Source organism: Branchiostoma belcheri, unplaced genomic scaffold (genome assembly GCF_001625305.1).
Source record: "Branchiostoma belcheri isolate BF01 breed outbred unplaced genomic scaffold, Haploidv18h27 scaffold12, whole genome shotgun sequence".
NCBI lineage: Eukaryota > Metazoa > Chordata > Leptocardii > Amphioxiformes > Branchiostomatidae > Branchiostoma > Branchiostoma belcheri.
Genome location: NW_017802602.1, coordinates 881,583 through 904,226, shown reverse-complemented (window position 1 = coordinate 904,226; position 22,644 = coordinate 881,583). Strand labels below are relative to the sequence as shown.

General features: G+C 38.6%; 1 protein-coding gene across 6 annotated transcripts in view; it reads right to left on the bottom strand.

Moving 5' to 3' along the window:
• Positions 1-22,325, bottom strand: part of LOC109462742 (CCR4-NOT transcription complex subunit 3-like) — a 37,037-nt gene extending 14,712 nt beyond the window's left edge. For 5 of the 6 annotated variants that reach the window (XM_019759309.1, XM_019759312.1, XM_019759313.1 and 2 more), the window contains exons 1-13: positions 22,203-22,325; positions 21,923-21,996; positions 16,292-16,359; positions 10,209-10,283; positions 8,820-8,909; positions 6,315-6,443; positions 5,820-5,915; positions 5,183-5,344; positions 4,416-4,503; positions 2,876-2,970; positions 2,385-2,489; positions 1,922-2,019; positions 1,335-1,423 (exon numbers count right to left, since the gene is read on the bottom strand). In XM_019759309.1, the coding sequence (XP_019614868.1) occupies positions 1,335-1,423; positions 1,922-2,019; positions 2,385-2,489; positions 2,876-2,970; positions 4,416-4,503; positions 5,183-5,344; positions 5,820-5,915; positions 6,315-6,443; positions 8,820-8,909; positions 10,209-10,283; positions 16,292-16,359; positions 21,923-21,947 (1,120 nt within the window). In that variant the 5' untranslated portion in view covers positions 21,948-21,996; positions 22,203-22,325. The remainder of the gene's footprint in view (positions 1-1,334; positions 1,424-1,921; positions 2,020-2,384; positions 2,490-2,875; positions 2,971-4,415; positions 4,504-5,182; positions 5,345-5,819; positions 5,916-6,314; positions 6,444-8,819; positions 8,910-10,208; positions 10,284-16,291; positions 16,360-21,922; positions 21,997-22,202) is intronic. The other variant, XM_019759311.1, reaches the window with a different exon arrangement.
• Between the last annotated feature and the right edge of the window lie 319 nt (positions 22,326-22,644).

Genomic DNA, 22,644 nt, shown 5'->3' with positions numbered 1-22,644 from the left:
GGAAAAAAGCAGGACTGATAAAAAAAATGATGACTACAGTTTCAGCATCCTCCTTTTCTGTTTTCAAAAACAATGCATCACTCAAAACTCAGGTTTTACAAAGTCATGCATCTCCCAAATTACGTCTCTTGATATTTTGAATACTTTGAATACTAACGCAAGATTTTACCCCAGCCTTTCAAAATCTGACCATTGACGCCAAAGAACACATTTTGTGGATGGTATACATAGAAGATAATAACACATGCACAGAGAACATTACGGTGGAAATTTCACGAGAGAGGAAAAACATTACAGTTGTGACCAGAGAAGTAGAGGACAGACAGACGTGAAGAAAACATGCTACAGGAGTTGGTGCAAAAACAGAACACAGAAAGAACCATGGCTTACGTACAATAGACACCTACATGTATTCAATATGGCAAAAGAGAACAATCATGCTTTCTGGGCAAACACAGAACCTCACAAGCAATGACAATCATTTGTGTACACTACATTTATACACTTTATACGCGTACAAAATTTCAGTGCAACACACACGGCAAGAAACAACAAATTTGCGAGACATGTCTTCACACACATGCAACACAGCCGAAAATCAAAACTAGATTTACCTTGTACACACAGCATTATCCGGTAAAATGTACCATTATTTGTATAATCCTTACAGCTACATGTATTAAGGTACTCTTGCCCTACATAACTTACTGTAATCCTGAAAATAAAAGCACAGTACCTGTGCTGCTCACAACACTTTTATCATAAAATAATTTCAACTACAATCAAAAGGCAAGATTAGGGAAACAAAAAGTCTTTGTATGCTCTGCACCTACATGTACATGTAGTAGCTGCTGTGCACGTCGGCAGAAAATACTGCACTTGCGCGAAACCCTAATTTTTCACGGTTTTCGTTGGATGTTTGGTCACCATTGCATCATGAGAGTTTTGCCTGTTGCAGAGGATATCTTTTCCAACACAACATTTAGAAACTACAGACGGGATGTTAACCTTATATACACGAATACAACCTTATAAGTGAATTTCTGCCGAAGTGCTATGCCCAATACATTGCAAGTTTCTGCAGTACGTTCTGCCGACATGCTTAAGCAACCATGTGCAGTACAGCAGACTAGACTAGAATGTGAGAAGCTTGTACATGTACTTTCAGGAGGTACAACAACCCTTATTTTTTCAGGACTGAAACGGGAAGCACAACATTTCCTAGGCCTAAGCAAACCTATGTGCAGTACAGCGGACCAGGCTAGAATGTGAGAAGCATCATGTACATGTACTTTCAGGATGTACAACAGAAGCCTGAACAGCAGAAGACTCACCTGTACTGGTCTGTCCTGCCGCAGCTGCAGCATACGCCGGCCCAGCAGGGGGCGTCGCTACAATGTGATTGCTTGCTGAGGACGAAATGCTGCAAACAGGAGGCAAAAGTTTTGTTTAAAACATTAATAAGTCTATGGCTGATGTGTTATGCCAAAGAGCAGTTATACCGGCTATATCCAGCTTACTTTGAGGCTCCTGTAACTGCATTTGGGTCCATCATGGGGCAATTGTTCACTTTTATTTTGCTTGCCCACTCAACTATTTTCCTGCAAACCTGAGAACAAATAAATCGACAGGCAGCCTTGCTTGGCAATGACTTTTTTTAGCTGTAATTTCAAATACAAGATCAAAGACTAGGAATAACTACTACTACTACAACTACTACTACAACTACTACTACAACTACTACTATGTGCTGTTAGTGGACTGACAGAGCAGAAACCCCCACCTTGCAGATTTCTTGAGAGCCTACTACGTCTGCTACTACTACTTCTACTACTACTACTACTACTACAGAACTGCTACTACTACAGTACTGCTACTACTACTGCTACTACTACTACAGTCGACAGAGCAGAAAGCCCACCTTGCAGATTTGCTGGGAGTCTTGCTGCCGTTTGCAGTTGTTGTTGTTGAAGAGGAACTTGGCAACGAGGATGATCTTGTAGCTACAGGTTTCACCGGCTGAGGGAGGGAAAAATAAAAAACATAACTCAACTAGAAACTTAACATTTGCAAAGGAAATGCATAACGTTTACCTTCGAATATGGTCTGCTCTTTTAACTCTTACTCAAACACATTCAAATACTTCTTGACAGGAGTCTAAGTCCCTCCTACTATAAAATTGCAACATTATGTAACCCAACACCAGTTACCATGGTGACAGACGGTCTGGTTCAGGTCATTGACCAGGTCAGTGTTTAGAACGGAAGAAGAAACAGAGCAAAAACAGTTTTCCTTCAGTAAACATAAAAACAAATGGCAAGACCTGCTTGTTGTAGAAAGTTGCAAATACATTTCTGACCTGCCATTCCTACCAGAGACCTTACCTCGTCCGTAGACTTGCTTCTCTCCTTCTTGTCGTCCTTCTCCTTGGAATGGTTGGTGCTGGGACTGTTGGGCGTTGGGGAACTCGAGTTGGACAGCTCCACCGCCTAAAGTGGCAAAAATACTTTTTTTCAGGATACAGGAGTTTACTTTTACACAACCAAGAAATTTACCTTGCTTATGTTTTGGTGTCTATCAGATACCTTTCACAAGTTGCTTTTCTATAAGCAACCGACAACACTTTACAGTAAACTACATGTACAGCTAGTATCTAACCAACACAAGATCTGCTACAAGGAATAATTGTGAACTGCAAAAGCCAAGAACATCTAGCAGCTACTAAGTCTTTCCTTTACAGATGCTCAAAATAGAGGTGCTGCTTCTTACGACAGTGCCTCCTTAGGTTTCTGTTGAACCAAGGCAAGTTGTATCTGCTTGATGTTATCTTACTAGGGATGTGCTAGTTCATCGTGTGTTTCATTGTAATACTGACCTGCTCTGCGTTCGCCTTTTCCTTGTCGAAAACCTCGTCCGACATGAGACCGATCTCCGACGGCGACGTCGCGATGATTGTGCCTAGGTTCTTCTCTGTGAGGAAACAAACATCAACAGGGCGAGAGTTAAGGTCTCCGCTCGTCTGTTGTTTCTTTGTAAAAATGTGGGGAAAATGAATAAATTCCATGCAAGACAAAAATTAACTTCGAAGAACACAAGGATATGAATACTAAGCAAATCATTTGAACCCCAAAATGCACGATCGTAAGATTTCTTCATAACTCATTTATTTGTTTCAACAACCTACTCTGCTGGTGTGTTACGCCGAAAGGCGGTTATACCGGCTATACAGATACAGATACTCTACATACTCTCTGTTCCATAATGACAGAAAGAAAATAAGTACAGTTTTGACTGTAGACATTTGAAGACAATACCAGGTAAGCTTGGCATCGACTTACAAAATTTCAAAGCTACTTTTAAGAACTAGGTGTGCAGCTGCTATGTTCTTATATAGCCCAGAGGTTTCTACCTGTAATGTAAGCTATTTCACCATGCAGACTGATCAAAGCAGCAATTTTTTTTCTAATTTTAGAAGAAGGTTGCGAAAAACTTTAAAATTAGTCTGCCATAAGCGGCAAGGTTATCAAAGCATAAACCTAAAAATAAACATATTTTTGTAGCCCATTTCTGCTTAATATTCAAAGAAAAAATTGTAGACTAAACTGAAGTGAGAGTTCACACTGGTGTGGTGTGTTGGTAACACAGCAAATTCATGCATGTCTTAGTGAAACATCGCCTTTCTAAAAACAGTGTGCTGTGAGCTTGTGCTTTTTGTGGTCGAAACAAAGCAGCTTGCAATTGACTACTGGCCAACACAGCTTCTCCCCCGTATATAGCTTGTCAGCAGAATGTACTGCACCTGAGCAAAACCTGTGATGTATTTTACACAGCACTTTGGCAGAATGTTTAATATCTTTTAAGGTTGTGTTTGCGTATCCAAGGTGATATCTCCTCCATAGTTTTAAAATGTTGTGTCAAAAAAGATATCATCTACAATGCCCAAAAATCTGATGAAAACAGAAAAATGCGGGTTTTGCGCAGGCATGGTACATTGGCAGCATGTCATGCGCCTGTGCAAAACCTGCATTTTACACGGTTTCCGTTGGATGTTTGGTGAACGTTGCATCAGAATTTTGTCAGTTGCAGACCAACACAACATTTAGAAACTACAGACAGGATGTTAACCTTACATACACATTTAATATGACCTTATATGAGAAGTTCTGCCGAAGTGCTATGCACAATACATTACAGGTTGCACACAGGCGCAGTACATTCTACCAACACACTACCATACATTATAACACATGTACTGTATAGCACCCTGTCCCTACCAGCTGCATACAAGTACATGTATCTACCCATGCAGCCCAGCTACATGTATGCCTACTGAGAACCGCTGCTGCTTGCACTGCACACAAGTAACACCCACGACTATCCACATGGCTATCCACACAACCCCACAATATACCTACCAGGGTCTTCTAGTCCATGGTTATACCTACCCATTTCTTCCATATCAAAATCATCATATAGGTACTCATTTTCCTCAAAGTCAGGATCCTGGGGATAAAAAAGATAGTTTCATAAGGCTCTGATTGAAATACGTCGATGAAGATTAGATATCCAGGTAATAAGATATGCCAAAAAGCAGTTACTCAAGATACTGGATATGATTTTGGAAACGTCAGATGTTTCAGCTAGTATCCACTAGCTTCGTCAGTGACTGAGAGACCAGAGGAGAAATTGGAATTGGAATCTCATTGCAAGGTTTGAGAGGGAACTTTTTTCTTGTTATCCTAGCAAACTTCTTACATATATGTGGCATATCATAATATGAAAACACATCAGAAAATATGAAATATGAAAATATGTCGGTGACAACAAGAATATCAGTGAATGGACGCATTCAATTTGCAGATGAAGATGAAAATTAGGTGCATTGTACAACAGCAATGCTTCAGAAAATTAACTACCATGTTTATGTTCATTCAATTTTTGGCTGTACAAGATATGTTTTACATGTAATAATTTTAGTTCTCAAAGTAGAAGAGATACAGAGTAAAGAGACTCTTTTTTACACAACCAAGTCTTTTATTCAGCTGGCGTTTCGGTGACCGTCTGTCACCTTCCTCAGGGCAATTCTGACTGGTTCACATTGCACTGCAGCACAGGTGTCACTGCTACAGATACAACTACTTACACAAAGAATGTTAAAGGTTTCAGAAAGCAGACTTCTTACCTGCGATGCTTCGATGTAGTACTCAACCTCGTCCTTGATGTTTTTTATTTGTTCGACCTCCACCGCGCTGTTGTCCAACATTCTTAAGAGTGTTTCCAACTGCTTGATGTGGTACCTATGCCTCTCCAACAGGTTTTTCAACTCATCTACTCTTCCCTGTTTCTATAGGGGAAACACAACGCAAATTTTCAAACCAATCCGTCAACCTTCATGGACACAATTGGCAAAATTCTTGGGTAGGAATATAAAGACATCGAAAAGACCACCAACAAACACTTTCAATCCCATGATTTGACTCTCAAAATGTGGGAAATTGCATTTTTAAACGCTTGGAAATCCAAAATTTGTCCCCAGACCCCCCTAGATTTCAAGCACTCTCCCCCCAGGTCCAATCATGAACCTTGGCATGGGACCTTCATCAACTACATGTACATCATACGATCGCAAACCAACGGCATTCTTGTAACAGCTGTGCATGTGCCTTGCAAATGCAGTTGTCTTGGTACATGGAAAATCCTATCTGAGATTACAACAATCTATGACGAATGAGGCTGGGCCGCAAAGTGGGATTCTTCTCTGAATTTTCAAGAACAAAATGAAACAATGAGTGACAATAATGAATGTCGTGTCTACATACATCCTTATCAAGTTTCTTTTTCTTGGACGACGCTTGGACAGCCTCGACTTCACTCTCGAACTGGTCCACCTGCAGTGTTAGTCTCTCGATGGAATCCTGCAAAAACAAACAATATTTATCTATAATTACCACGTATGTGGAAGGATGGACATAACAGGTGGTTGGTAAAATAGGTTGACGGTTTGAACCACTCACTCCTACATTTTCACTAAGTGTAGTGGGTTCTTTATCTTGCTGGATTCAAAGTTTCGATCCCATACAAAATTGCATATTGACATGTTACATGCAATTCGAAAAATACATTCATACCTAGAGAACATTAAGTCAGTAGTAAGCAAAAAGCTGCTAAACAATATATATACAGATGCAATTGAAGTCCAATCCTTTTTAGTCTGCAGAATTGCAGGTTGCTTCATTTTTCTTCTGCAACATTGCAAATTTCTCTGCAAAATGCAGACTGCAGGTGGGTATTTCTAACATTGAACATTGACTCACCGTTAACCACTGTATTGTGTCGTCTCTCTCTTTCTGCGCTGGGTCTACTTTCTGCGCCAGCCCCAAACCTTCCTTCGAGTACGCTTTTGTTTTGGTCTCCCTTTCCACCACCTTAAATCTTTCCATTTGCTGAAAAACAGGGAAAAAAAGTCATAAACATCGGTGTGCTAGTGACTAGTGGTACCTAGTGACGAGCTGGTGGCAAAAACTGGATTCCACACTTTTCTCACTCACATAGTTTGTGTGTTATAGAGAGTACTTCAGTCCTTGCAACAAGGCATTAAGCCATGTCGATCTAATGCTGATTGTACTTGTAGAAAAGACTTAGGAGAATTCACACACAATTAATCAGACCTATTTAATGGTAGCAAGCAAGCTCAAGACACGCCTCTTCCTCTCAACGGTGGAGTCGGTACTCCTGTACGGCTGTGAAGCGTGGACGGTGACTCCCAAACTGGAAAAGCAACTGGATGGCTGCTACACAAGGATGCTGAGGCGTGTCCATAATGTACATTGGGAACAACATCTGACAAACAAAGAGCTCTATGCTGGACTCCCTAAACTGACGACAAAAATACGAGCTAGGCGACTGCGGTTTGCTGGCCATACACTAAGGAACTGCAGGGAGATAGCCTCGCACCTTGTCCTGTGGTCCCCAGCACACGGGGGAAGGAGGCCGGGAAGACCACCCCTCACTTACCCAGACGTGCTGCGAAGGGACGTTGGCCTTCGGGCCGAAGACATGGGGAAGGTGATGGAGGACAGAGACTACTGGGCAGCCATTGTGGTTCGGGTGGCAGAGGAGTGGCACCCGACTTTTGTCAAGTAAGTCAAGTATTTAATGGTGATTGACCATAAGTGAAAGATTTGCCTATCAAATCGTTTGCCTTGTAAAATTATCCACTAGTCTTGCTTGAGTAACTGTTACCTAAGACTTTTCTTTCAGTTTGACCAAATAAAGACCCATAAAAATTTTCTACCATAGAGTAAATTCATTAAAACAGAGTATCCATGTTCCTGTTATAGTTTACATCCATATGGAAACAGCTGTATGAACCCATGGCTTTCTCAAACAGACATCTATGTTTCCTGACCGACCCTAAAAAAAAACTGCCGACCCTGTGGACCCCTGCAAGGGACATGAATTTTTTTAGCTATCGCCCTTTTCTATCTCCTTGATCTGACACTTGAGTGATAAAACGTTGCACAATCGGTTTTCCAACATTGACATTGAAAGTATAAGTGTCCTCATGAAAATCTTGATTTATTTAACTGTTTTGTATAAGTTAGATCAATAGAGATCACCAAATTCTAATAAAAAGAAGGAAAAAAAAGATAATCCCTACCTACCGACCCTATCCTTTTCAAGACTGAAATAAGAAACACAACATTTTTTTCCTACGCTTAGATAACCAAACATGGTGCCCACCCTTCAGTACCATGGACAGCCCTGCCAGAAATAGACTGCACAGATAATGAGGAAGAAAACTTCTTTCAAGCCGCCCATGCAAACACGATTATCGCTTCAAACCGCGGGGGTGCTTCGGTGGTCTGACCAAATTTGGACAGATGTTGGGGTAGCTCCTGAAGAAACCCTTCCAAGAAGAGCTATTTTCTGTGAGTCGTAATAGCCAAAACCAGATGTTAGGGTGGTTTATGAAGAGACCCTTCCAAGAAAAGCTATTTTCTGTGAGTCGTAATAGCCGTAACCAGCTTGTGGCTTCACCTTCTCAATCACAAATCAGACACACGTGGCATAACATGTACTTGTTACAACATGGCAGGTTACATGTACTCATAAGGATAGTTTTGATTTTGATAGTTCTGTTTGCTGTTAGATATCAATTTGGTTCCATTTGGACGATTTATATTTCTTACGGTCTTGTTGATGATATTTTCTGTGTATGTAATTGTTCCTATCACTAGTCTTAGTATCAGGGTAACTGTCTAAGTCACCACAATAGCCAGCTTGTTTAACTGAATAAAACAGTCTTTTTCTTCTCGTTGATGCCCAACATAAATTTATTGATGACTCCGGCATGTCCGAGTGTGCAAGTGCTATCCAAGTTCACACTCCACTCTGCACATTGACGTTAGAACTCAAACTAATGCTCCACCTAAGGCCACACCAATTTAATTTCTTGGATAACGGATTTTTCTAGAAAAATAATGGAGCAGGCAGGTGAAAAAAAAAAGCAGGCCTAGGCATCCTATTATGGCCCTAAATGGTACGATAGGAGCCATGAAGTCAACACACAAGGCTGGTTCAAAATTTAAACAATGAATTTTGAACTTTTAATGATACCATTGCATTGAAAGATGAAATAACTGTAACAACTAGGATGAAAAGGACTGTTTTCAACTGTTCAGGGCAAAATATGAGCATTTTGCAGTTGATTCTGAATTTTTATTTCTATTTGCAAATCAGAAAAAAATGAAGCGGGCGAATCCGTTAACCAACAAATTAAATTGGTGTGGCCTAACAGAAAAAAACCCACTACTTACTGTTTCAATGAGTTTTCTGTTCTCCAGCAGCTGCCTTTTGTCCTTGATGTCGTTTGATGCTACCCATGTTTTGATCTGGTCTCTCAACCGCTGAAATACACAATAAGCATCTTTATCATCATCCTAATTATCATCTTCATTCTCATCATCCTTCATCTTGAAAATTATCATCCACACCATCATTCACCCATCGTCATCTTTATCATCATCCTAACTGTTATCTTCATCATCATCATCATCTTCAACTCTATCCTTACCATCATCCTATCATCACTATCAACACAATCATCATCCTATCAAAATCATCATCATCCTATCATCAACATCACCTGTCATCCTCATCAATATCAATCAGCTTTTCTCTACAATATTTTACACATTTTTCATAATTTTTATATGTAAAACAAATTTCTGTAATAAAATATATACACTTTGCACAGGGGTAAATCATGATTTTTGCCTAAAGATAATCATTTTGTAGCATTGGGAGAATGACAATGATAAGCCTAAAGCTAAGTTCAGTTAATTAAAATCCAAACAGTCAGTCACAAATGGACCTGTAAATACAATGACATACATGAAGCAAACACAAGATACTGATTATATATTATACCTAATAATGATTTTGAAAAGAGCACACATTTGAATTTTTTATTTTTAAAACATTACTAACGTTAACCTTTACCAACTGCTTACACATACAATTTCCCTGACAGGTTCTTTTTGTTGTGTAGGCATGCCAAAACATGCGCACACGTCTCCAAAATGTGACTGTTTTTGATGGTCGGTAATTGCCGATAATCCAGCCCCAAGGCATCACCATGTTTTATCAGCCATCCACAATAGTACATACAGTTATACATAATGCATATATGTACAACAATGCACAATGCAGATTCAGAGGACTTTTTACACAAAGACCCAACTCCCTTGTTGCAAAGCGGGAGAAAAGGTCTCCATGAAAAGAAGAATCTTGTACCCAGGGGTTTATATTACTGTAATTCCTTTTTTTTTCAGTGTACTGTTATGTTCACAGTTTTCACTGTCACTTCTGTACCATGAACTTATCATTACAGTTAACAAATAGTTCCTGGACTTTCTTTTTCCTGCACCTGCACAGTGTATATATATTATTCCACAAACATGTCCATTTTCTCAGACCTTGACATTTTGCTACCGTGAACATAAAGTGAATTAACAGTAGTACAAAGCCATACATGTATGTATAGCTCCTGCAGATTCAAAAGCAGTGATCATATCTTTGTTGTTTCTTTGTGTTATTTTGTATTGCAAAAAAATAATCAAGCCTCTCCCATTTTGCATTAATTTACATAACAAAAATAACTGTTTTGAAAATGTCTGACAATTTTACAAATTTGAAATTCTCACCTGCAGTTTCTTGATTTCTTTCTTAAGGTCGTTCTCATATTTCTCCTTCTGGTTGGAGTTGGTTGCATTGTTCACCTGGAAAAACATTGTAATTCCATCCATTAAACTTGCTACACCTTAAAGTTGGACAGATATCATTCTAGCAATTAAAAGCAACATTTGTACATGATTAAAGTAAATCTGATACACACATACACATGTATCCATGTCTAAAAGTGAGACCATCAGTCAAAAAGGCAAATATTGACATCCATCTACAATATGCAAGACGCAAATGACAATGTAAGCATTGCTAACATCATACCCAGTGTGCATACATGTTCAAATATTGTCTATGATTTAAGTACGTATGTGATAACAAGGATACATTGTACAGGGACCTTTGCAGCTTAGTACTATTACAAGCACACTGCAACTATCTTTTTCTACATGGCGTAAAATAATGTAATAATGTTTTGAATAGACAAAGAATACTGGCAAAATCAGATTCTGAACCCATACATTCGAATATCTGCAAGGCAAAAGGCTTGCACTGTGTATGTAACAATAACATGTTTTTTTTCTGAGAAATTCAGTTCTCTGATGTTAGCCTAATTTTAGTAAATCACAGCTATCATAAAAAATCTTTACATAATTGACCAGCTATTTACCAAGAATACAATTACATGTGTATAATTTAGTAATTTTGACTCAAATTATTCTTTTATCTTCACTGCTCAAACTGTCCACTTAGGTCCTAACAATCCACTGACCAGATTGTACAGATGACAAGGTTTTTAACAACAAAGACATGCATACCACATAAATACATAGCGACATTAACTCAACTTCCAGAAATTGTTGCCACAGCTATTTTTATTCTGCTTTAATGGCTCAATGGGTGTGAAGCGTATCAAAGGCCAGATTCTACTTAGCTGCTATGATTTGAAGGTTTTGAATGATTTTACCCTTTAGACTATTAGAGCCTGGCTTTTTCATGTATTTTTCTTAACTCCTTGGGGGCAACTGCCTTTGCCTACGTGCACAGTTGCACGTGTACTAGCAAAACTACATTGATAATACCTGCATTGTAGCCTCCATAGCATGCCAAAAATTGGGGGTCTTCAGGGTCTTTGGGAGCTTTTATGTGCTATTTTCTGATTGCATATACTAGACAACATAGCCAGCCTGGTTGAATTACCCCCGTTTTTTGCTTATCAGAAAACAGCCGAAGATCACCAAACCCCCAGTTCTATAAGCCTGCTACGGAGGCTAATCAGAAAACAGCCGAAGACCACCAAACCCCCAGTTCTATAAGCCTGCTACAAAGGCTACCTGTATTGGACCTATTCTGACCAGATTCTTAAAACGATAAGTGATTTCTATGGATCTATGGGGATTTTGTAGATAATCCATGATTTTGATTCTGAATAAAATTTCTCACCACGTGTTTCAGCTACTGACTTTTATAAATTATAGCTGTCATTGTATAAGCAAACCATCTTGAATTGATTTTTTGTTAATGGTTATTAACTTAACTAAAAGCTATGGCACTTAATATATGTGCTAGGCTGTAGTTATGGAAAACTTAGCTACAAAAATATTTCTATTTTAGAAAACGTTTGATGATATATGTTATGGAAAACACACACAATGTCACATCCTAAATACATCTATAATTCTTCACAGACAATAGGACATTATTGCATGCCAGTGTCTGTAAATTTATTTCTACAATACCATATTGTTATAAAAAGTTAATAGCCCGAAATGGAATCTTCCTGCCACTTAAATATGAATCGGTTGGCCGCATAATTATTCTTGGCCTGCTCTTTCGCTGCAGTTGGTGGCATTTTGCCTCTGAGAGAGATAAATTATGATTGGCTGTGTTAGTATCACTGTGCACGGATGGGGAGTAAATCAAGCTGCAATTGATGGTTGGTGGGCAGGAGAGCAGTGTTAGAAATACCCATCTGCAGTCTGCATTTTGCAGAGACATTTTCAATATAGCAGAAGAAAAATTAAGTAACCTGCAATTTTTCAGACTGAAAAAATCAGACATGGTGTTCAATGGTGTTTAACTTTAAGAGCTTTTGTGTCTACCTCTCACTCTATAATATGCAAGTAATTTTGCATGTATTTTGTACTAACATAATTTCAATTTTGTACATGTATTGGGTTTAGATCCAAACTTTTAGTGTGTATTTCAGTATTTCCTAATTGCAGAACAAAATTTTGACATTCTACAATATTGCAGGAACTGAAAACAAAGTATTAGCTCTATCAGTATTACTGCGCATGGCTATTGGGAGTAAATCAAGCTGCAATTGATGGTTGGTGGGCCACAGATGAATAAGGGAGGCAGGGCTGGAAATACTGGGTGCATGTGCACCTTAGTGCACTCACAATTGGAGCTGTGCACCCATTTTTTTTCTGTGGGTTCACTGGTGCACCCAAATATTTTTCAATTGTACGTATTTTTTACATACTAAATGAATAATAGTATAAAGGAATCTTGGAATCTGTCAGAAAAATAATAAAATCTTGCTGTAGTAGTTCTGTAAGATTGCCCATTTCATATTTAAGCTTAGAAGAGGAGCAGTAAGAACTGCAATTAGGTTTTGTTTCATATGGTGCACTCAAAAAATTTTTGTGCACCCAATTTTTTAAGTTGGGGCACCAGTAGTGCACCTATTCTCAAACTTTGAGCCCTGAATTGATGGTTGGTGGGCAGGAGGGCCACAGATGGATCAGGGTGGGACCAGCCAGCCCTGCATGCTTCAGCCAGATTTGTGGGAAAGATTTCTTTCTCACTGTCAGGCCTCACCGATTTCATTTGTTCAGGTTCACGGATTCACCCGCTTCATTTTTTCTGACTTTCAAAAAAAACATTTCAGCCACTGAATCAACTCCAAAATGCTCATTATACAGTCATATTGCCCCCAACAGTTGATGGAAGTCCCTTCTCTTCAGAGTTGTTACAGTTTTTCCGCCTAGGAAAAAAATGTTGTGTTTCCTGACCAACCCTAGAAAAAACTGCCAACCCTAGCCTTTTTTTTTTGATGGACCCCTGCAAGGGACATAAATCTATCAGAAGTGCTTCTTTTAGAGTCCTTATCATCCTTGCCAAAAACTTATTGAAGATTATACAATTGGCAACTGTCCCAAAAACTAATGTATTGCCTATCTCTAAAACTCCATACATTCTGGCTAAAATGCACAAAAGCTCTCTACCATAGCTACTCCATTGGTTGAGAAAATGGCAACAGAAACTGTCCTTTTGATTGAACTGAACTGCCTCCGAGGCATGAAGGGTAAGTAAGAGCTGGGATACAAAAGCTACGTGACGTTGCAATTACAGACCCATAATCTGCCTAACAAAGGACTAGCACAAAACTGACAACTCTGCAACCACAAGTGGAAGGACTGGACCTTCACTCACTCACTCACTGGGTAACAAATGCAGGGCTGGAAATACCACCTGCATATGCAGGCTAATGCAGGTAAAATTGGAGCTGTGCAGGTATTTCTGATGTCTACCTGTACCTAACCTGTACTGGTTCATGTACTGGGTATATGCCGTATGCAGGTTAGTGCAGGTAAAATTGGAGCTGTGCAGGTATTTCTGATGTCTACCTGCACCTAACCTGCACCAGTCCTTGTACTGTACTCTAAAATTTTGGTGTATGTAGATTTTTATTAGCTGCATTGACTGTCACCACCTACATGTATATTATAAAAGTGTAGAAGAAATAATGGTTTTTGAACAGAATTTAGTCTGATCCAAATTCCCTAAATTGTGGTGCTGCATGTAAAATTTCTCTGGTTCAGGTTTATTTAAACCAGTGCAGGTATGCAGAAATACATGTAAGTATTTCAAGCCCTGAAATGCAGTTCTAAGAGATTTTTATTACAGCTCAACATATACTAGATCAAACATAGGTCAAAGATTAAAAAATAAATAAAATTGAAGTAAAAACACCTGAGACAGCATTACCACGGTATTCATGGAAGCCTTAAAATGGTGGTAACATACACCTTCTCATTACTACAAATTTGAAACGTCATTTTGTTGCAGCATGGTAATCAAGGCATTATGTAAAATGACATAAGATGGACCAAATCTGTCCATGATTAAGTAGTTGTATTTGCTGGAGAAACTGAAACCGTCATTTGCACGAGGCCTAGGAAAAAAAAAATGTTGTGTTTCCTGTTTCGGTGCTGAAAAATTAGGGTCGGTAGGTAGGGATTATCTTTTTTTTAGACATCAGTGATATCTATATAGGGGTCCAACTTATACAATACAGTTTAATAAAGTAAAACTTGCATGAGGACACTTTTATTTTCAATGTCAATGTTGGACACCGATTGTATAACGTTTTATCACTCAATTGTCAGATCATAGAGCTAGAAAAGTTGATCAGCTCGAAAAATTGTCTCTTGCAGGGGTCCACCCACCCAAAAAAAGTCTAGGGTCAGCAGGTTTTGCTAGTGTCGGTCAAGAAACAGGAAACACAACATTTTTTTTCCTAGGCCCAAGCCTCGATTCCAGGAAAATCACAGCTGTTTCCAGCTGATGGAATTTAATCCAATCTTTGCGACGTGACAGTTTGGAACACCAAAACCGCTTTCTGATTGGCCAGCACAAACCCCTACACCGTCACAGTCATCAGAAGCAGACAGATATTTTGCGAATGATAATGTGCCATCCAGGCCTAGGAAAAAAAATTGTGTTTCCTGTTTCCCGACTGACCCTAGAAAAACCTGCCGACCCAAGCCTTTTTTTGTGTGTGGACCCCTGCAACGGAAATAAACTGTTCAATCTGATCGACCTTTTCTAGCTCCATGATCTGACACCTGAGTGATGAAACGTTGTACAATCGGTTTTCCAACATTGAACACTGACATTGAAAAAATAAGCATCCTCACTCAAGTTTTGTAAGTTAAACTGTTTGTATTAGTTCCATCACTAAAGATCACTAAAGTCTAATAAAAAAGAAAGAAGAAAAAAGATAATCCCTACCTACCGACCCTAATTTTTTCAAGACTGAAACAGGAAACAGAACATTTTTTCCTAAGCCTCATCAGAAACAGACAGATATTCTGCAAATGATAATGTACCACCCAACAACATCAAATCTCCGGGGATGTTTAATGATTGCCGGCTCCTATGATTGGGAATAACTTCAAACTGTGTCGCCACTCAATCCTTGCACACGGTTAGTGCATCATTTATAATGTCTGTATAAATTATACATTGCAATACGGCAGTTGATGCAAAATTTTCCAACCACCAAGATTTAAAGATAGTCATACACTTTGCAATTTTGGAGAAACATCCCTAAAGCATGGCAAAATGACAGTTAATGCAAAATTTTTCTACCAAGAAGATCTAAAAACAGTACTATAGTATATACTTTGCACATTTGGACACATTTCCACTTAACATGTAAGGATAACTCAGACGTTGCTTTGCAGTGTTCTTAACCAGGGTTCTTTACAGCATCCATTTTTCATCATATGACAGAAAAAAAGGAATTGGTGTTTAGGAACAGGGAAAATACCCAAAATTTGACTAAATCACACCAGAGCATGGGTGTAGTTTTGCTGTAGAAATTGAGACCAGTGGTTGAAATACTTTTTTTCAAATTTTTTTTAATGCTATTAGAAACAATTTCTGCAAATACTAGTACACAAGCCTCCATACTACAACCTTCTCAATTTAATAATGCAAAATTGCATATTGTAGCATTTTTCTGCTGCAATATTGTAAGTCTCTCTGCAAAATGCAGATGGGTATTTCGAAAACTGTAGATGATGGAAAAGTTGTCAAGAACCCTGGTCTAACTGCAGAGCACGTCTACCTGCCAAGTAACCAGCGTAAGGAACTCCCATTCCCAAGACTGTGTCTTCAAATCAAAGGTTTTACTTCAAGACAAACAAGAAATCGGAGACCTCACTCCTCCATGAAATATGTAGAGTTTTTACTAACATTTTCTCTATCATATGACACACAAAAAAGAAAATTTTGTGTTGGAACATAGTTGTGTAGCAGCGCACGTCTACCTGCGAAGTAACCTGCGTAAGGAACTCCCAAGACTCACCTTTTGCCAGATGTCTTCAAAGGTTTCTACACCTTCACTGACCTTCTTCAGGCATCTCTCGATCTCACCTGGACACAAGGGACAAGAAAACATGTCAATCAAAACACGTCAATGGAAATCTTTACATGTACCTTCAAGATAAAATATATTTCAGTGGTAGAAATACTTTTTTTCAGTGTGCTGCAATATTGCAGAATGTCAAAATTTTGTTCTGCAATTCATAAAAATTTTCTGTGAATACAAACTTGAAAGTCTGGGTATAAACCCATAGCATATACAAAATTGCATGTCTGCAAACATTTTACATGTAAAGTAATTTTGAAAATTACTTGCATATAACTATGATGAATTGATGATAGAGTAAATAGTATCCACAAAAGCTCTTATTCTTGAACACCATGTAATGTAAAGAAGATAAAGTTACCAAACAATATAATATACAAATTTATGGCAACAACAATATGTAATTCAGAATTCAGAACACCATGCCTGAATTATTATTTTTTTCTCCTGCAAAGTTGCAAGCTAATATTTTTTCTGTATGACATTAATTTCTGGAAATTCCAAATTGCAGGTTTCCGGTGGAAATCTGGAGCCCTGGGTAAGGTTATGGATATACAGAATTTCATCCCTGCGTTGGAATTGATTATGCACAACTGTCCCCCAGAGAGACATGCCACATGTACATGTGTGATTCCCACTAAAAATTCTTAATGAAAGACGACATATAAAATCTTCAAGTAACTCAGGTCTGGGTGCTATGCATACTGAACACTGGTACATTGTACTAAACTATAATCTTTGAGAATATTGTGAATAAAAAAAATCTCTGATTCTGGCTAAAACCAGCCAAGAACAGAACGTAACGTAACATCACTTTTGCATCAATTGTCAAACAGTGCCATATGCTAATTCATTTATGCATGGCATAAACAACCCTTTCTAATCACATTGCTCAGTTAAACTTATCATTTTTCATCATTTACTTTCCATTTATTATAAAATTTTATGTGTGCTATTCAAGACAGCACGCATAATTAACTTAGATTATACTTAATTACACTAATTTGACATAAATTACACTAATTTTGCCCAAGAGCTGCAAGACTAAGATTAGAAAAGACAGGTGCCAGTCAAGGGAGAGGTTCCTTTGTAGAAATAATTAACACTCTGGAATGAAGACAATAATTTTGAAAACACTGGGCTTCTATTAATAGCATGCCTTAATTAAAATACTGTACTTCTTTGTTTTGGCTAATTGTGGCTTATTTTTAGTCTGCAAATTTACAGGTGGTTATTTCAAGCCTTTAATTGCTCTTCAGAATTCAGCTCACAAATTTCTTCAGCATCTTGTGTTTAACTTAAAGAACATTTAACTACTCATACATAAATGCACAGAGAGGTAAGAACCATATGAAAACCTCATCTCAGAAATCTAAATACCAGCCATTTCCATGATTTATAATTATATCACAAACCAATATATCGCCATCTACATGACCACATGATATCTTACATTGATGCATACTGGTAATATAATTTATACAGGTGTGTTCATAATGTCAGTAATATTTTGCACAATTTTTTCATTTGCTTTTATTAAGGATATTTTATGATTTTGCCCTTTCTACATATTACAAATAATTTTGTCATTTCTCAGTTCTACATATCTGGACAAAGATTTACATAAGCTTTTTGCACCATGATTTTTCATTGTCTAGAAGTAGCAATAGATAATTAGGTACAATATACTAGATACAAACAGATACTTAGTAAATACTAAATAGTCCATCACATAAGAAGTAAGAGGAATGAAATTGTTGGTGTTCTTTTTTCTACACAGTTAAATCTGTGAACTAGCTGGATCATTTAATTTTGAGTATCTTTCCCGAATGTGTATTGACAGACGTAATGCCATTTTCATCTCTACCTGATCTTGTGCAAGAAAACCAATTACATTGTCACCATTTAGAAGCAACATTCTGACATACTAGACTGTACTCCTACGTATATGGATCTGGATAGTCCCTAGACATTTCACACTGAACAGGGCAGAAAATGCAAGAGCTAGACTTACTTTAGAACCAGTAAATTGTCCTGAATTCTAGGATTCACCAGGCTTTTGAGCATTGTTCGACGCTTTTGTTCTGTGGTAAACCTTACCACATCCTCTCTTGGCTTGACTTCACTGACAAAGATAGCGCATCCAATTGTGTATGGTAGTTATTCTTAGACTTCCAGATGCTTCAGTTCAAGACACTTGGGACTATGATTATGAAAGATGCTTGCATTTTCTGTAAGTGAAGTACGCTTTTGTTCAGCTGGTTCCCAAGAGCTGGTATTGAATTTTGCAAGGGAACAGACAGGGCTGGAAATACTGGGTGCATGTGCACCTTAGTGCATCCAAAATTGGAGTTGTGCACCCAATTTTTTTCTGTGGGTCCACAGGTGCCCCCAAATATTTTTGTAGGAATTTTTAACATTAGAAATGTATAATAGTATACCGGATATTCTTGGTCTCTAAGTATCAGAAAAATAATAAAATCTTTGTTGTAGTACTCGTTTAAGATTTTGAAGTTAGCTCTCATCTTACATTCAAGATCAGAAGAGGAGCAGTAAGATCTGTAATTAGGTTTTGTTTCATATGGTGCACCAAAAATTTTTTGTGCACCTAATTTTTTAGGTTGGCTGCACCAGTGCACCTATTCCCAAAAATGAATTTCGAGCCCTGCACAAGAGAACTGACCACATCACAATCAGACAGGTGTGCATCCCAATGCTGCAGTGTTAGACCCTTGAGTTTTGCTGACTTCATCTTATAAGAGTCATTAAGCCATTAGGTGCTTGGATGGTGACAAGGAGATATATGAATCCTAGACACTAACTACTGTATATCTCTCTCCCTTTTGTCCGAGTCTTAGGGGGAACACTATAAAGTGAAATGGCCTGTAGTTTTAGCACACCACAAAACAGTCTGAAAGTGACACTGAGAGATTGATATTGGCAACTGTGGACACTGCTTGTTAAATTCTTGGGCCTGGACCAAATCTTGACTCCCCTGATGGCTCAAATATTGTTACAAAACCAGCACCAGCTACAGTAAGGTACAATCAAGGTACACTTGCAATGTACAATGTACCCGTTGGCCTAGGTTACAGGTGAATAAGGCAGAATAAGACAGCTTTTTAAATTCTTGGGCCTGGACCAAATCTTGACTCCCCTGATGACTCGAATATTGTTGCTACAAAAACAGCATCAACTACAGTAAGGTACAAGCAAGCATTAGCTTAACTTGCAGCTTGTACCATATACCCGTTGGCCTAGGTTACAGGTGAATAAGGCAGAATAAGACAGCTTTTAAATTCAGGGCCTGGACCAAATCTTGACTCCCCTGATGACTCGAATATTGTTGCTACGTGCAAAACCAGCATCAACTACAGTACAGTCCGGTACAATCAAGCTAAACCTGCATTGTACAGTGTACCCATTGGCCTAGGTTACAGGTGAATAAGGCAGAATAAGACTTTAAGACAGCTTGTTAAATTCTTGACTAGCCTGGACCAAATCTTGACTCCCCTGATGACTTGAATATTGCTACAAAACCAGCATCAACTACAGTAAGGTACAATCAAGATACACTTGCAATGTACAGTGTAACCGTTGGCCTAGGTTACATGTGAATAAGGCAGAATAAGACAACTTGTTAAATTCTTGGGCCTGGACCAAATCTTGACTCCCTTGATGATGACTCGAATATTGTTGCTACAAAAACAGCATCAACTACAGTAAGGTACAAGCAAGCATTAGCTTAACTTGCAGCTTGTACAATATACCCGTTGGCCTAGGTTACATGTGAATAAGGCAGAATAAGACAACTTGTTAAATTCTTGGGCCTGGACCAAATCTTGACTCCCCTGATGACTCAAATATTGTTGCTACAAAACCAGCATCAACTACAGTAAGGTACAATCAGATTACACTACACTTGCAATGTGCAATGTACCTGCTGGCCTAGGTTACAGGTGAATAAGGCAGAATAAGACTTTAAGACAGCTTGTTAAATTCTTGGGCCTGGATCAAATCTTGACTCCCCTGATGACTCGAATATTATTACATTGTACTACAAAACCAGTATCAACTACAGTAAGGTACTATCAAGCTAAACCTGCAAGTACAATGTCCCTGTTGGCCTAGGTTAGAATAGAGGTGAATAATGCAATAATCACCACTCTGAACCTTATCTGTCTGCTTGTGTGGTCATTCCTACTCCTGCACTAGAACATGTGAAATGATACATATTCCTACAATAAATTACCACATGGAGAAAGCTTTTCTACTTGATTACTTTCCTAAAATCTTGTATTATCAGAAATTCTATACAATAAATCAAAGAATCAATGGTTTTAAGATTCTCTTATTATTTTTCCCAAGGGATGGATTTCAACGCTGAAGTGCTGACACAGGCCTATTCTAGTACTTCTAGTTCAAGAAATAGTATTTTGAAGAGGTCTTGCTTCTGACTCAGATCCATACAAAGAAGCTATCACAATTGGTACCAACTATGGTTAGATTTTACAAGGAAATTTGGGTAAAACTTGTGAAATATGAGAAAATTAGCAGAGCCAAGGGACAAGCATGCATAATTTTGTATTACCCTTGCATTTTCAACTTTTGCTACTGTTGTGAAAATCTGGAATAACAATAGAAAGTGTTTCACACACTGTAGGGACTGTAACACACAGCCTTTTGTTCTCTAACGTTCTTGCATCTCCACAATTGTCTAAAGCCATTCAAAAAGATGACCCCTAATCATTACTTTGACACGCCTACAGATTGTTACTATATTAAAATAAATATATATGACATCAGTGGTATCACATTTCGTTTCCAACTCCCCCCCCCTCCACTCCAAAAGGAAATAGTATCCTTGCAGTCAAAACAGAGGAAACAAACACCTTGTTTACCCTTTAGAGTACCCTATCCAGCAAACTGTACTGTCTAACAATGTGCAAGACTTGAGTTTTCAAGCATTTGAATATATTTTCTAGCAGGAAACCCATTGTTCAGAAGCCAAGCAATCTAAAACATTTCAACCACTTCTGCTTTCACTATTGAGTAATACTGTATCATAAAGCTATCAGTGATATGAACCTATATAGCTATTCTGCCAGTGTGTAACTGGATTTTGGAGGGACTGTTTTACATTATATGGTGTGTGATGCTTTGAAGAAACTCAGTTTTGTCGACAATAAAATCACAGTATATTTGTAATCACCTGTATACTTGTGGGGGGGGGGGGGCACTCAGACAAATGAAGTTCATTTCTGTAAGCACCGGACCATTTCAAAGCTTCATGTCAAACAACATACACGCTCAAATGATGTGCGACGCAACCGCTTTCTTTCGGGAAAAAAATAATAATCCCGTGCGTGGTAGGTCCGAATGTTTCGCCTGCAGTCCGAAAAACATGCTACGAGAAATGCACAATCTGCAAATGACAGCCAAACTGATAAGGTACCAACCGTCCGGCAATGGAGACCGTGTGGAAGGCGACAAAATCCCGCGCGGGCCCCTCAAAAATCGACCAATCCGTTGGCAAATTTGAACGCCCTGGTAAGGATAAGGACTTACCTTGCAATTTTCTTTTGTCCGCCATCCTACACCTTTCTCCTCAGGACTCTCAGTACCATACTACAAGGCGCAGTCTGGGGTGGAAAAAGAAGAAACTAGGATTATTTTCGCCGACGGGCCCCACGAACAATAACAAACTTAGACCACCGAAAGCCCTCGCGTTCGGGCAAATATTGGCCCACAGGAACATCTTAGAGCCACAAACGTGGAACGAATGAACAGAACAAAGACTACAGAACAATTTTAGAGCCTCAAATGGAACCAACATAGGGATAAGTACATTTTTAAGGAGATATTCGTGCAATGGCTCGGCCACTAGCTCCCGATTCAAGATGGCTGCCTTCTTTCTACGCGACCGCTGTGCGTCTACATGAGGCAACAACCATCCGCCAGACAAGGAAAAGAATATTGCACATAAATGCCTCAGAAATAAATTTATAACGCACGCATTTTAAAACTACATTTATCTATATCATTAATATGATAACAATGGTCGAAATATTGGTGAGAAATACAAATCGGCCGCAAGGTAAGGTGTAGAACTACTTTTGCTCGGAGTGACGCAGTATAGATATCGCTCCGCGGCTGAAGGTGTATGAAATGCGATGCTGACACCATACCTAACGTTAGCTGTATATAATGGAGGACGCTTTTATCAATGGAAAACCGAGATATTCCTAAAAATACCCAGGAAAACGGGCGTCAGTTTGACGTGATAATCA